At 36.4% G+C, this 12,773-nt stretch overlaps 1 protein-coding gene across 1 annotated transcript; it reads right to left on the bottom strand.

Moving 5' to 3' along the window:
- Positions 1-11,100: 11,100 nt before the first annotated feature.
- On the bottom strand, positions 11,101-11,894 carry LOC149165679 (uncharacterized). The gene is made up of 2 exons (XM_089431182.1): positions 11,521-11,894; positions 11,101-11,407 (listed from the first exon to the last, which is right to left on the bottom strand). The coding sequence occupies exons 1-2, from the start codon at positions 11,869-11,871 to the stop codon at positions 11,168-11,170; spliced, it is 591 nt and encodes a 196-aa protein (XP_089287308.1). The 5' UTR covers positions 11,872-11,894; the 3' UTR covers positions 11,101-11,167.
- Between the last annotated feature and the right edge of the window lie 879 nt (positions 11,895-12,773).

Here is a 12,773-nt window from a genome sequence, read left to right as displayed (position 1 = left end):
CAAACAATTAAATTTATAAAAATATGTTTTGCACATCTTTATAATTTATATATATATATATATAGAAAGTTAATTTTGATATAGTCAATTAATTTTGAATATATTAAATTATACATTTTATTTATCATTAAATTATAGGGATTACAAAATTGAAAATTAACTACCCTAGTTTTCAACCATTTGAAAACCAAACATACATATCAAAAGAATGAATAAAATCTATGAGGCATGCCATGTGAAAGAGAACCAAGTTCTCTTAAAAATCTTAAAGGCATTGATGAAAGAATAAAAAAAATACTCCTAAATTTGAAACATAACACACATTAAGTTAAAGATATGAAAAGTCATATAGCATCAAAATACATTTTCATAGTCTACCACATAGGGACCAAACTCCAGAAGCACACTCAAGATGAACTAGAACATACACAGGTATAAAATGACTTTCAAAAGGCGTTGAAATTAAAAAAAGAAAATGTCTAATTAAGAAAAATGGAAAAATTACTTCCCCGATTTTCAATAGTTTGGAAATCAAACATATAGTAGTTCAACATATTTAAGAAAATGTATAATTAAGCAAAATGGAAAATCACTTCCCCGATTCTCAACAATTTGGAAATCAAACGTATATCAGTTCAACATATTTTTGTCCGTTGAATCAGGGAGAAAGGAAATGCTAAGTTGGGAAGAATTTGTTCAACATATTTTTGTCCACTGAATCGAGGTGGTAGCAGTTCAACATATTTTTGTACACCAAATCGAGGAGAAATGCTAAGTTGCAAAGAATTTGTTCAACATATTTCTTTTCAACATTTTTTCGTCCACTAACTGAATCAAGGAGGTAGCAGTTTAACATATTTTTACCCGCTAAATCGAGGAGAAATGCTAAGTTGGAAAGAAATTGTTCAACATATTTCAGTTCAACATATTTTTGTCCACTAAATCGAGGAGAAATGTTAAGTTGGAAAGAATTTGTTCAACATATTTTTGTTTACTGAATCAAGAAAAAAAGGAAATGTTAAGTTGGAAAGATTTTTTTTTAATAATAATGAGTATATTCTATTAAGTACAGTCGTTAATTTTATAGAAATATTTATCACTATTTTATATAGTAAAACTAATATTTCATAAATACCACAAAAGTCAACATATCTCTAGAGACTTGAACCAATACTAATTGGGACAAAAATTAATGAATGATAGCACTTGAGATAAGTTCATTTGACACTATGCTGACAAGAATTAGCATGAAAAAAATTAAAGATTTCCTATGTTTCAAAAAAATTGAAAAAGAAAGAATTTAAACATAGTTTACAATGACATTGTTCTTCTAACAAAACACTCAAGTATCTCTTGAAACTTCAAAAACTTTGAGGATCTCAATTTCAGAATGTTTCCTTTTGCATTATATGTCCTACAACGATTTGATGGACATTCAAAAAGTGGCATGAAACTATGAGTTGTGTTTTCGTGTCCGATACCAATATTGAGCATATGTAAAAACCAACACTAGAAGAACAAATATATAAAAAAATAAATAAATCTAGGAGAATAAATAAAGATAGAAAAATAACTTTTGTTATGGGTTAGGCTAATGAAATAAAGATAGCACATATAAACAATTCATAGATGCCAAATATGAGTGGTTGGTGTGACATACCTCATTAAAAAAATCTTTTATATTTATAAACAATAGAGAAAAATTGTTTTACCATGCGATACATCTTATGGTAAATATTAATTTTTTTATTACGCTATATTGTAATATGGTATAAACTGCATTGAACATATAAATAGAAGGTCGGATTCTCTTATTTCGGTTCTGCGTTGTTATTGGCAATTAGAAAGGATAATATCTGTGCTATTAATGCTATAATAAAAACCTTAAGGTACAACTATCATTTACTCTGAATCTGAATGAACTTGTGCAATATCATTCGTATATAGATTTTATTGAAAGGGTTAATTTCTTAAGTCAGAAGGTACAGGCATTAACGCCACTTGTTAACTTCTAGGGCGGCTGACTGCCCTAGGTTACTGGTCCCTTCTCTGGAGTCTTCCCCATGGCTTTCAGCTGGCGTCTCTTATATTCAATCTTATAGCAAAGTTAATCTGGCCTGACATGATCGCTTCATATCCAAATATAAGGGAAAAAAATATAACGTGTTATATCATGCTATAGAGCAGCCTCGCATTAACTTTGTTATAGGGTTGGAAATAGCATTTCCTCTTCCAGCTGCGCTTTGCCTGGCTTAGATACTTGTGCGCGATTGATAGTGTTGCTCTGCTCTTCCAAACAGATGGTGGATGCTTCTGCGGAGCGAAACCCTTGTGGGGTGGAGAAACTCGTCCTTTGTTGCGTTTGTCATCTGCTGGCTTGCCCTCTGCTAATTGGTATGGCTCTTCCTCCTTCAGGCGAGTCTAAGGTTAACTGTTATTGTTCGGTAGTGTATCATACCTACCTCACAGTCCTGTCATGGTAACCGAGGGTTTTCTTTTCGTTTTCTCAGGTCTACGGTTATGGTTTCTCCTACTTCTGGTTGCTGTTCGGAGGGTTTCACTGTCGAACCAGGTAAACATTTCCCTTTTGCATTGTCTTTGAATATTGATGGCTATCTTTCTTATTCCAATTTTTTTTGTTTTGCGATTTAAAGGTTTGCTGGTGCCTTACAGATTCAACGGGCTCAAAGGCTGGAGGGTTTCTTGGCTCAGTTCTTTCTGCCAGAAGTTCGAACCGCCCTTACTGACCGGGTATGCAAAGGAGATCTAAGTTAATTCCGAAAGGTTTAATGTCCTCTATGAGAAACATTTTGAACGCTGTATTAATTCTTGTTTTAATTCTAATATGTATTTAATGGGGAACTTTCCAGCTACGAGGCATGGATTTTATCCACTGTATATATATATTTTTTTAATGGAAGTCATTTCGGCTAAGAGCGGTGGATTTTATCGTGTGTATGATCTAGACTTGTTCTTTGCTTTTGGGAAAATACTATTGTAGAATTGAGTCTATTTCGCCGCTTAAGGGGAACTTGGAAACTTTGCCAAATTTAATCGTTTGCATGAAATATAGTAGTGTATTTTCCGTGATTATTCTAATTCTCCTTAAATTATGCAATATACGTTTCGAATCACTGTACTCGTTTGTTGGTTGACGAATACGAGCTCTGTAAATGGAAATTTTTCTGAACTTGTTTAATGGTTCCAAACACTGTATATTATTTTTGTCAGGCTAGTATATTTGTTTGATTAATTGCATTAAATCAGTTTATTACTGGGTATTGGTTCTATAATCCTGGTCGTATAGAATTGACTCGATCACCCCTTATTTAACAATTTACTATTATTTAATTTGATACTTTGTTCTTGTTCATTTCATGATGAATTTAAGGTTTTTCGGCCTCCTTCCCTAACTAGTAATGCCGAAAGGGTTCAACCCCTTTTCTTATTAATTTAGGCATTTTCCTATTTTCTGGAAACTGTTATAAAAATTTATGTTTTCATAACTATTTCTTCAGAATTTAGCTACATGGTTTATCTCGCTACATCTTGATGATGGAAATACCATTGTGACCATTTCCGACAGAATTCTATGTTTGTTGCTTTACTTTTGTGAGGTTTTTAGGATTTAACTCTTACAATTATTCTGTCCCTTTGTTTTCGAATTAACTTACTGTAACTACTTCCAACAGAATTCTATGTTTATTTTGTTTTAAGAATTAACTTACTGTAACTATTTCCAACAGAATTCTATGTTTGTTGCTTTACTTTCCTGACGCTTTTAGGATTTAACTCTTACAGTTATTCTATCCTTTTGTTTTCTTCTTTTGTTTTAAGAATTAAGTTATTGAACTCTAAGGTTTCTACTTAGCTTAACTATAGGCATCATACACATATATACTGATACTATAAATATTCCTATTAAGCTATAAAGAAAGCATACATTTATACCATTCAACAATAAATAAATTCGATGACTAATATTCGAATTGGAATAATCGTTAAATACTATTTTGCCTCCCAACCTTGATACTAGCATGACTTCGCTCTCTGTCTCCCCATTCGTGTCTCCCTGCTCCTGTCTTTAACAGTAATGACTATCTTGTCTCTTAAGAGTAATGGCTATCTTGTCTCTAAGAGTAATGGCTATCTGGTCTTCATCAGACTTAGCCACCCTTGTCTTGAGCTCCTGTCTTTAACAGTAATGGCTATCTGGTCTTCACGAGACTTAGCCACTCCATGCTGTCTGTCCTTCCACCCTTGTCTTGAGCTCCCACAGTGTCTATCCTTCCACCCTTGTCTTTAAGAGTAATAGCTATCTGGTCTTCACCACCCTTGTCTTGAGCTCCTCGCTCTTGTCTCCTGCTCCTGTCTTTAACTGTAATTGCTATCTTGTCTCTTAAGAGTAATGGCTATCTTGTCTCGAAGAGTAATGGCTATCTGGTCTTCACTAGACTTAGCCACCCTTGTCTTGAGCTCCTTGTCTTGAGTTCCTGTCTTTAACAGTAATGGCTATCTGGTCTTCACCAGACTTAGCCACTCCACACTGTCTGTCCTTCCACCCTTGTTTTGAGCTCCCACAGTGTCTATCCTTCCACCCTTGTCTTGAGTTCCTGTCTTTAACACCCTTGTCTTGAGTTCCTTCCACCCTTGTCTTGAGCTCCCATAGTGTCTATCCTTCCACCCTTGTCTTGAGTTCCTGTCTTTAACACCCTTGTCCTGAGTTCCTGTCTTTAACAGTAATAGCTCTGGTCTTCACCACCCTTGTCTTGAGCTAGTGTCTATCCTTCCACCCTTGTCTTGAGTTCCTGTCTTTAACACCCTTGTCTTGAGTTCATGTCTTTAACAGTAATAGCTCTGGTCTTCACCACCCTTGTCTTGAGCTCCTGTCTCCACACTGTTTGTCCTTCCAGCACATTAATATCCTTTCTTTGAATCTTTCCCTCTATTCCTCACTAATCTCAGATGCCTCCCCATCCTCTTGATCTTGGAATAAATTTCTCATGAAAGTAGTTACAGTTGGGTAACTGCCCAACCCAACTGTTTCTTGAGAATAAAATTGTCATACATCATTTAAATTAAACAATTACTCCCTTTATTCTGGCATTCCACTTTTCATATATTTAAATCAAAATTAACTAATTATATATAAACTTAATCAACTTTCCAGTTTGTAAAAATATGCAGTAAATAAATATTTACACATATAAGGGACATTACAGTTGGTTTGAATTTAAACTAAGAATGCAATGAGATAGAGTAGCTTGATTTGATTTTAAACAAGGAAAGCTGCGACACAGCGAGTCCCTGCGTGAAGTTGAGCCTGTTTGACAGTAGCTGCACTGGATCTGTTGCTGGTTCTCTAGTAACTGTTTGATCCAGACCCATAACCATATCTAGGAGATTGGCCCCCCTCGCCAGGGCTTCACGAAATAATTCATGCTAATGCTGTCGTTAATGGCTCACCAGAGCTATGCGTCACCAGAGCTACTTGTGGAGGGATCAGCAATCAGAGAGCTAATAGCAGGTGGCCTAGAGGCTCCCCCATTAGTACATGAATCCAACTGCCTGGAAGAAACGCTGCCAGAAGTGGCTGGGACTGAGAAACTAACAAAAACTGTAATCTGATTTCAGTGTTTTTCTACGCTTTAGTCAGCTTATGCTGTAATCATTAGGACGTTGACAGCCGTTCGGTTTTTTTTCTTTTCCTGCAGGTTCAAATTACTGTGCATCCGAAAGTGAAGTGCTTGAAAATTTTAATGAATAAAACAAATTTCTAAGCAATGAGAATGGCGTTGTTAATTATGTGAATAATTAAGAAAATTAACTATAACTTAATATTAATATAAACTTTTACAGTATTGGAAGGAACTGAGTTTTTAAGAAGCAAAATGCAGCTTCTGTATACCAGAAGTGTCACCCATTAACATTGATTTTTGTTGCATCGAGTTGCTTTCCTAAGAGCAAAACGTAGGCAAAAGCCTTAATGACAAAACTATTACACACTGCAGTCGATCTGATTCAAGTTCTTATCTAACTTATGAAGTTATTAGGACACCCTGCGTGAAGTTGAGCCTGTCTGACAGTAGCTGCACTGGATCTGTTGCTGGTTCTCTAGTAACTGTTTGATCCAGACCCATAACCATATCTAGGAGATTGGCCCCCCTCGCCAGGGCTTCACGAAATAATTCATGCTAATGCTGCCGTTAATGCCTCACCAGAGCTATGCGTCACCAGAGTTACTTGTGGAGGGATCAGCAATCGGAGAGCTAATAGCAGGTGGCCTAGAGGCTCCCCCATTGATTTCAGTGTTTTTCTACGCTTTAGTCAGCTTATGCTGTAATCATTAGGACATTAACAGCCGTTCGGTTTTTTTTCTTTTCCTGCAGGTTCAAATTACTGTGCATCCGAAAGTGAAGTGCTTGAAAATTTTAATGAATAAAACAAATTTCTAAGCAATGAGAATGACGTTGTTAATTATGTGAATAATTAAGAAAATTAACTATAACTTAATATTAATATAAACTTTTACGGTATTGGAAGGAACTGAGTTTTTAAGAAGCAAAATGCAGCTTCTGTATACCAGAAGTGTCACCCATTAACAAAAGCATCGTTGAAATCAGAGATAGCAAATTGACATTGATTTTTGTTGCATCGAGTTGCTTTCCTAAGAGCAAAAGGTAGGCAAAAGCCTTAATGACAAAACTATTACACACTGCAGTCGATCTGATTCAAGTTCTTATCTAACTTATGAAGTTATTAGGACACGGACATTCACTGTAGGCCGAGAGATACATGATGTCTGCAGTTGAGCAGAGACGGTGATGGCGGATCCAAATGCATATTTGAAGCATCCGTTGTACACCTGTAATAGAGAAAGAAGCGGGGAAATAAGACAATGTGTAAGATAATCCAAAAGAGATGTTAGTTTTTTTTGGTTTCTTTTTCCTTTGTCTTTCGACTTTTACGATGTCAATGATCAGAAGAGTCATGAGAATAAGTGCTAAGAGAAACAATGCTGTGAGTTCAGTAAGTTGGATTATGCTAATGGATTCCATGTTATGTGAAGCGGGGAGGTGTATGTGAATATCCAGGTGCAGAGGAGGCCAATTTATACAAAAGTTCAACGTGTTTGTAAGGTGGTTTTAAGTGTGAATGGTGCTAAAATACTTGAGGTGCAATTAAGTGGTCGATAAGACATGGGGAGCGAATGGGATATGGAATGATGTATTTGGCGGTAGAAGTGATGTATCTGACATCGGGCAATCTATCTAGGTGCAGAAATAATCTTGAAGATCAGATTGGATCAGGGCAGTATTTAATGATGGGCATATCGATCTGACATGGGGTTGAGATGGCATATGGAATGATGGATGTGGCGGCAGTAGTAAATGCGAAATTAGGTGCCCCTTTGAGTCTGTGGCGGTAGATTAAATATGATCAGTATTTAATGATGGGCATATCGATCTGACATGGGGTGCAAATGGCATATGGAAGCGGCAGGGCATATTGATCTGACATGGGGAGCAAATGGTAGTACTAAGATGAAACCGGACCCTATGATGAGCAAGAAGCTGTTTGCACTACTACTGGATTAGGGTTTGTTGAAGAGATCAAAATAGATGCACTGTCCTTTTATGATCTCAACAAGATTAAACCCCGAATATGGAATAAATACAAAAATTTTAACAGCAAACCTTGTGACTGACCTTTGGAATTTTACCATTCAGCCGGTACAGAATGCTCTGATGCTGAACATCATTTATGAAGCCCATACGAACATGCATAAGAATAGATGGTCTTTACGATGGCATACAGAAGTAATCCACTTACTATTTGCCTAGGTCTGCCAAATAATAGCATTCTTTTTGCTTGTAATGTGTCAAGAATGAAGATTTTCAAGTAGTATAAGAAATCCTCCATTTGATTGCCGCATGATACTTGTAGCTAATCAACTCAGGAACACACAAGATGATCTAGTGCCTGATGTTCAGCATGCACCATTCTGTATCATCTAGATTGGCATTCATGCTAGAAGCAATTGGAGAGCACTAACTGCATTATGGTAACAGATTCGTAGATCTAGCAGATCAGTATTTCCTGTTGACCTGAAGCTATTTTTATATCACGTTTAAAGCAAAGTAGTCAGCTCTAGATCTAAGCATCAGAAGAAAAGAATCATAACAACTTTATTATCATTTTAAATTCAGGACTTAAAACAAAGAAGCCCATGCCTACCTGTTGTTGCATGAACAGTGGTCATGAGGGCCTCAGCAATAGCAAATTCTTCATTCACCACCTGTAGCCAGTCCATGAGTATTCGTTTCAGTTTTTACGCTGAGCTAATTTTGACACAATATAGTTAATTTGCCTAGGTCTGCCAACTCAGGAACACACAAGATGATCTAGTGCCTGATGTTCAGCATGCACCATTCTGTATCATCTAGATTGGCATTCATGCTAGAAGCAATTGGAGAGCACTAACTGCATTATGGTAACAGATTCGTAGATCTAGCAGATCAGTATTTCCTCGATCTAGATGCCTTCCCTTTATAAATCAGACAGAATAAGACTGAAGCAATCATGAATTAGGATGTGTGACTAAGGACCAAAGCCTCTTCATCCCACACACTTTTTGGTTTCTCTTTAGCAGCAACTGGAACAGCCGGTACAAAATCCTCTGATTCTGAACATCATTTGTAAGCAATCATGAATTAGGATGTGTCTGACTAAGGACACAAAACAAGTTTAAAAAAGTATGATAGAAAACATACATCGAAAGAAAACAAAAACAAAATAAAATCAGTGAATAGGAAATAGCATTAATAATGAGAAAGGGATCCTCTCAGAAGTTTCAACAAGAAGAACTGTTAAACTAAACTCTATATGAAGCCCATACGAACATGCATAAGAATAGATGGTCTTTACGATGGCATACAGAAGTGATCCACTTACTATTTGCCTAGGTCTGCCAAATAATAGCATTCTTTTTGCTTGTAATGTGTCAAGAATGAAGATTTTCAAGTAGTATAAGAAATCCTCCATTTGATTGCCGCATGATACTTGTACCTAATCAACTCAGGAACACACAAGATGATCTAGTGCCTGATGTTCAGCATGCACCATTCTGTATCATCTAGATTGGCATTCATGCTAGAAGCAATTGGAGAGCACTAACTGCATTATGGTAAACATCAGTTATTATATGGCATTTGCCTTTATTGCATATCTGAAAACACCAACATATTTCTGCTTAGATGATTTACAAGAAATAAATCAATAAAGTTCTTTACTCCTGTTGACCTGAAGCTATTTTTATATCACGTTTAAAGCAAAGTAGTCAGCTCTGGATCTAAGCATCAGAAGAAAAGAATCATAACAACTTTATTATCATTTTAAATTCAGGACTTAAAACAAAGAGGCCCATGCCTACCTGTTGTTGCATGAATAGTGGTCATGAGGGCCTCAGCAATAGCAAATTCTTCATTCACCACCTGTAGCCAGTCCATGAGTATTCGTTTCAGTTTTTACGGTGAGCTAATTTTGACACAATATAGTTAATTTGCCTAGGTCTGCCAAATAATAGCATTCTTTTTGCTTGTAATGTGTCAAGAATGAAGATTTTCAAGTAGTATAAGAAATCCTCCATTTGATTGCCGCATGATACTTGTACCTAATCAACTCAGGAACACACAAGATGATCTAGTGCCTGATGTTCAGCATGCACCATTCTGTATCATCTAGATTGGCATTCATGCTAGAAGCAATTGGAGAGCACTAACTGCATTATGGTAACAGATTCGTAGATCTAGCAGATCAGTATTTCCTCGATCTAGATGCCTTTCCCTTTATAAATCAGACAGAATAAGACTGAAATATAGTTAGATTTGTCTTAAGTAAAAATCAGTAAATGCTTGACCAATGCGGCCCTGAGGCCATTGGTCAATTTAGAAGCCAACATCAGTTATTATATGGCATTTGCCTTTATTGCATATCTGAAAACACCAACATATTTCTGCTTAGATGATTTACAAGAAATAAATCAATAAAGTTCTTTACTCCTGTTGACCTGAAGCTATTTTTATATCACGTTTAAAGCAAAGTAGTCAGCTCTGGATCTAAGCATCAGAAGAAAAGAATCATAACAACTTTATTATCATTTTAAATTCAGGACACATAGTTATGACTCAATGACAATGTAATTCTTCATTCACCACCTGTAGCCAGTCCATGAGTTTTGCAGGAAGAATCAGGCTTCTCCAAAATATTTGTTAGAAAGCAGTCAGCATAGTCATTCAGATCAAAGAGTAGTACAAAAAATGTTTCAAGTGGATATTAAGTGAATTCAACTGATACAAGAGTTCAAAACATTGAGTTGCCAATGGCATGACAAACTTCTGCCGTTAAACAATAAGGAGCTTTCTTTCTTTTCATTCCAGTAGAAAGTAAATGCCCAAAGGAAGAGTAACTACAGGTATAACAGTAGCAAGAAGATGGTAATCAGAAGCATCAAAACATTCATCAGAGTTGTTTATTTTCAGCCCAACAGAAACTAAAATGCCCAGAGGAAGAATTCTTATGTTCAAATAATAATAAAGACAGATATAACAATTCTATGAAGATGGTATTCCAAGCTTCCAGCAAATATGAACTCGTAGACCAGAGAAAGTGACACCCTACAGAGGATAAAATGTGTCAATCTGTCCGGACAATGACATCCGAACTATCCAACAGGAAGTTGTTGTGTACATGGAAATCTCGCAAACTGTATGTAACGTCACCAACGTCTTCGAGATATTTTTCATACGTCAGTCCTGTTAAGGATGGACACAGTTCGAGCAGTAAACTGTCCTTTAGGATGCATTTGTATTGAACATTTCCCTCTGTTTGGATTGTGCAATTTAATTGCAAACTGCGTCGATATGTAGTTAGTTGTTTGCATGTAGAACAGTTAAGTTGGTCCATGATAACTGTTCCAAATGTATCGGCGGGCAGAGAGCAATTGTTACAGATTATAACAAAGGGTTCTGCGTGTATGTCTGCTATAGTTAGCATACCTTTAACCTGGTCCATGTTTCAGTACAAGCCTAGCATTAGATATTGTAATAAAAATGCTAAAAGGATGTTAAATGAACGTGCGTGATTTAGGAGAAGAGGAAATAAAGATTTATAATATATATTTTGTGGAGTATGAGAGGACCTTTGTTGTTGAGGCAAGTAGTTTTCTCAGGTCTCCAAGTACCCTGTCTGAAGTAACGGGTGTAATGAATGTAGATTTGCATGTCCGTAATGAGCCACGTTCTTTGCCTCGGGCAACATTTCGAAACAGGACCATTGGTGCTTCTTGTTTCGAAATTTGTTGTTGGATGGATTTGAAAATTGGCTTAAATGTATTGAAAAGATAGACCTGCGTTGCAAAATGTACTAGTGTTAAATGTAATTGCTTTTAAGTGAACGGTTACTTAAAATGTATAGATGATTTAAATGTTAAAAAGAATAAATGGTTGAATTCGTATATACCGTGGCTTTGTCTTTTTCAGCTGGGCCGTCCTTGATAGTTAGGACATATTGACCAGCTATTTCTTTCGCTGTTGTTACAAGACCGGCAACTGTGCCGATTGCAAACTCAGCTGTTGTGCGGGTGAGCTGGTTAATAGTTGTCGTGGGAACAAATCTGTATTCCATACAGATAGGTGGAATTGGTTCCAATATGCTCTTCCCATGCAAAACAAGTATACACGGACAGTCTCCATGGTCGTAGACTGTCTTAGCAGAGACCTTGAAATCTGTAACACAGATTCCCTGGCCAACTAGAAGCTTCGCTTCAGTAGCAGCAATGAGGCTGTGTGGCACATTTAGCGTAATTGTCATATGCCCTTTGCTGTCCACCAGGTCAGCACGTAAAAATTCAATTCCGTGGGCTTTGTCGACCAGTGTTTTGTATATCACTAGAACCTGGCCGTGAAAAGTTGTTCCCATTTTCAGCCCTTTTAACTCCTGTATTGTGATTGTTCTACAAAGTTGATGCTTGGCTGCTATCTCAGAAGTACTTTCCTGTTTCTGCCTGTAGAACAATATTAAAGAATCTGAATTAACATTATGTTTGTACTACAAAACTTGATGTACTTTCCTGTTTCTGCTTGTAGAACAATATTGAAGAATCTGAATTAACATTGTGTTTGTACTACAAAACTTGTAAGAATAGATTTGAAGGTTTTTTAGTTACTTTTTAGCAGTTTCTGAGACGTCACAAGTCTCAGAGAGGGAGCATGTCTCTGGAGCAGGTATTTCTTCGTGCTGTCTTTTCATATTAATTATCTGTTTACCAATCTCTGATCTGAAAAGCAGCAAGGCTCTGGAGGAGTTACTTCTTCGTGCTATGTTTTCTTATTAGTTATCTGTACAACACGAGTACAAGCTATGAGGTCTACAAGCAAAACTTGTTCCATGTAATAATAAATATGTATTCTATTAGGTCTACAAGCAAAATGTGTTCCATGTAATAATAAATCTGTGCATAACGTTATTCTATGTGTTACATACCTAGATCAGTTAACGCAGAGTGTTGCAAGGGAGCTACAAGAAATAGACTTTCAGTATGGCCATTGGAGATTGATATTGCTCGGGTAACACAGCGTTTGTTTGAACAGGGAAATATGAAGTTTCCTTGAATAAGAAGTTTAGCAAATTGTAGAGAAACTTGTGTATCAATGCTACTTTGATTTTGCTACAGGCTAAAATTGATTTGTTCCGAGGGTCACTAGAGCTATAAT

This window comes from Pinus tabuliformis, chromosome 5_1, assembly GCF_031772625.1.
Source record: "Pinus tabuliformis cultivar Carrire ecotype Pingquan chromosome 5_1, CPIR1, whole genome shotgun sequence".
NCBI classification, from domain to species: domain Eukaryota; kingdom Viridiplantae; phylum Streptophyta; class Pinopsida; order Pinales; family Pinaceae; genus Pinus; species Pinus tabuliformis.
The sequence above is the reverse complement of the archived record's forward strand: the minus strand, read 5'-3'. Positions and strand labels throughout refer to the sequence as shown.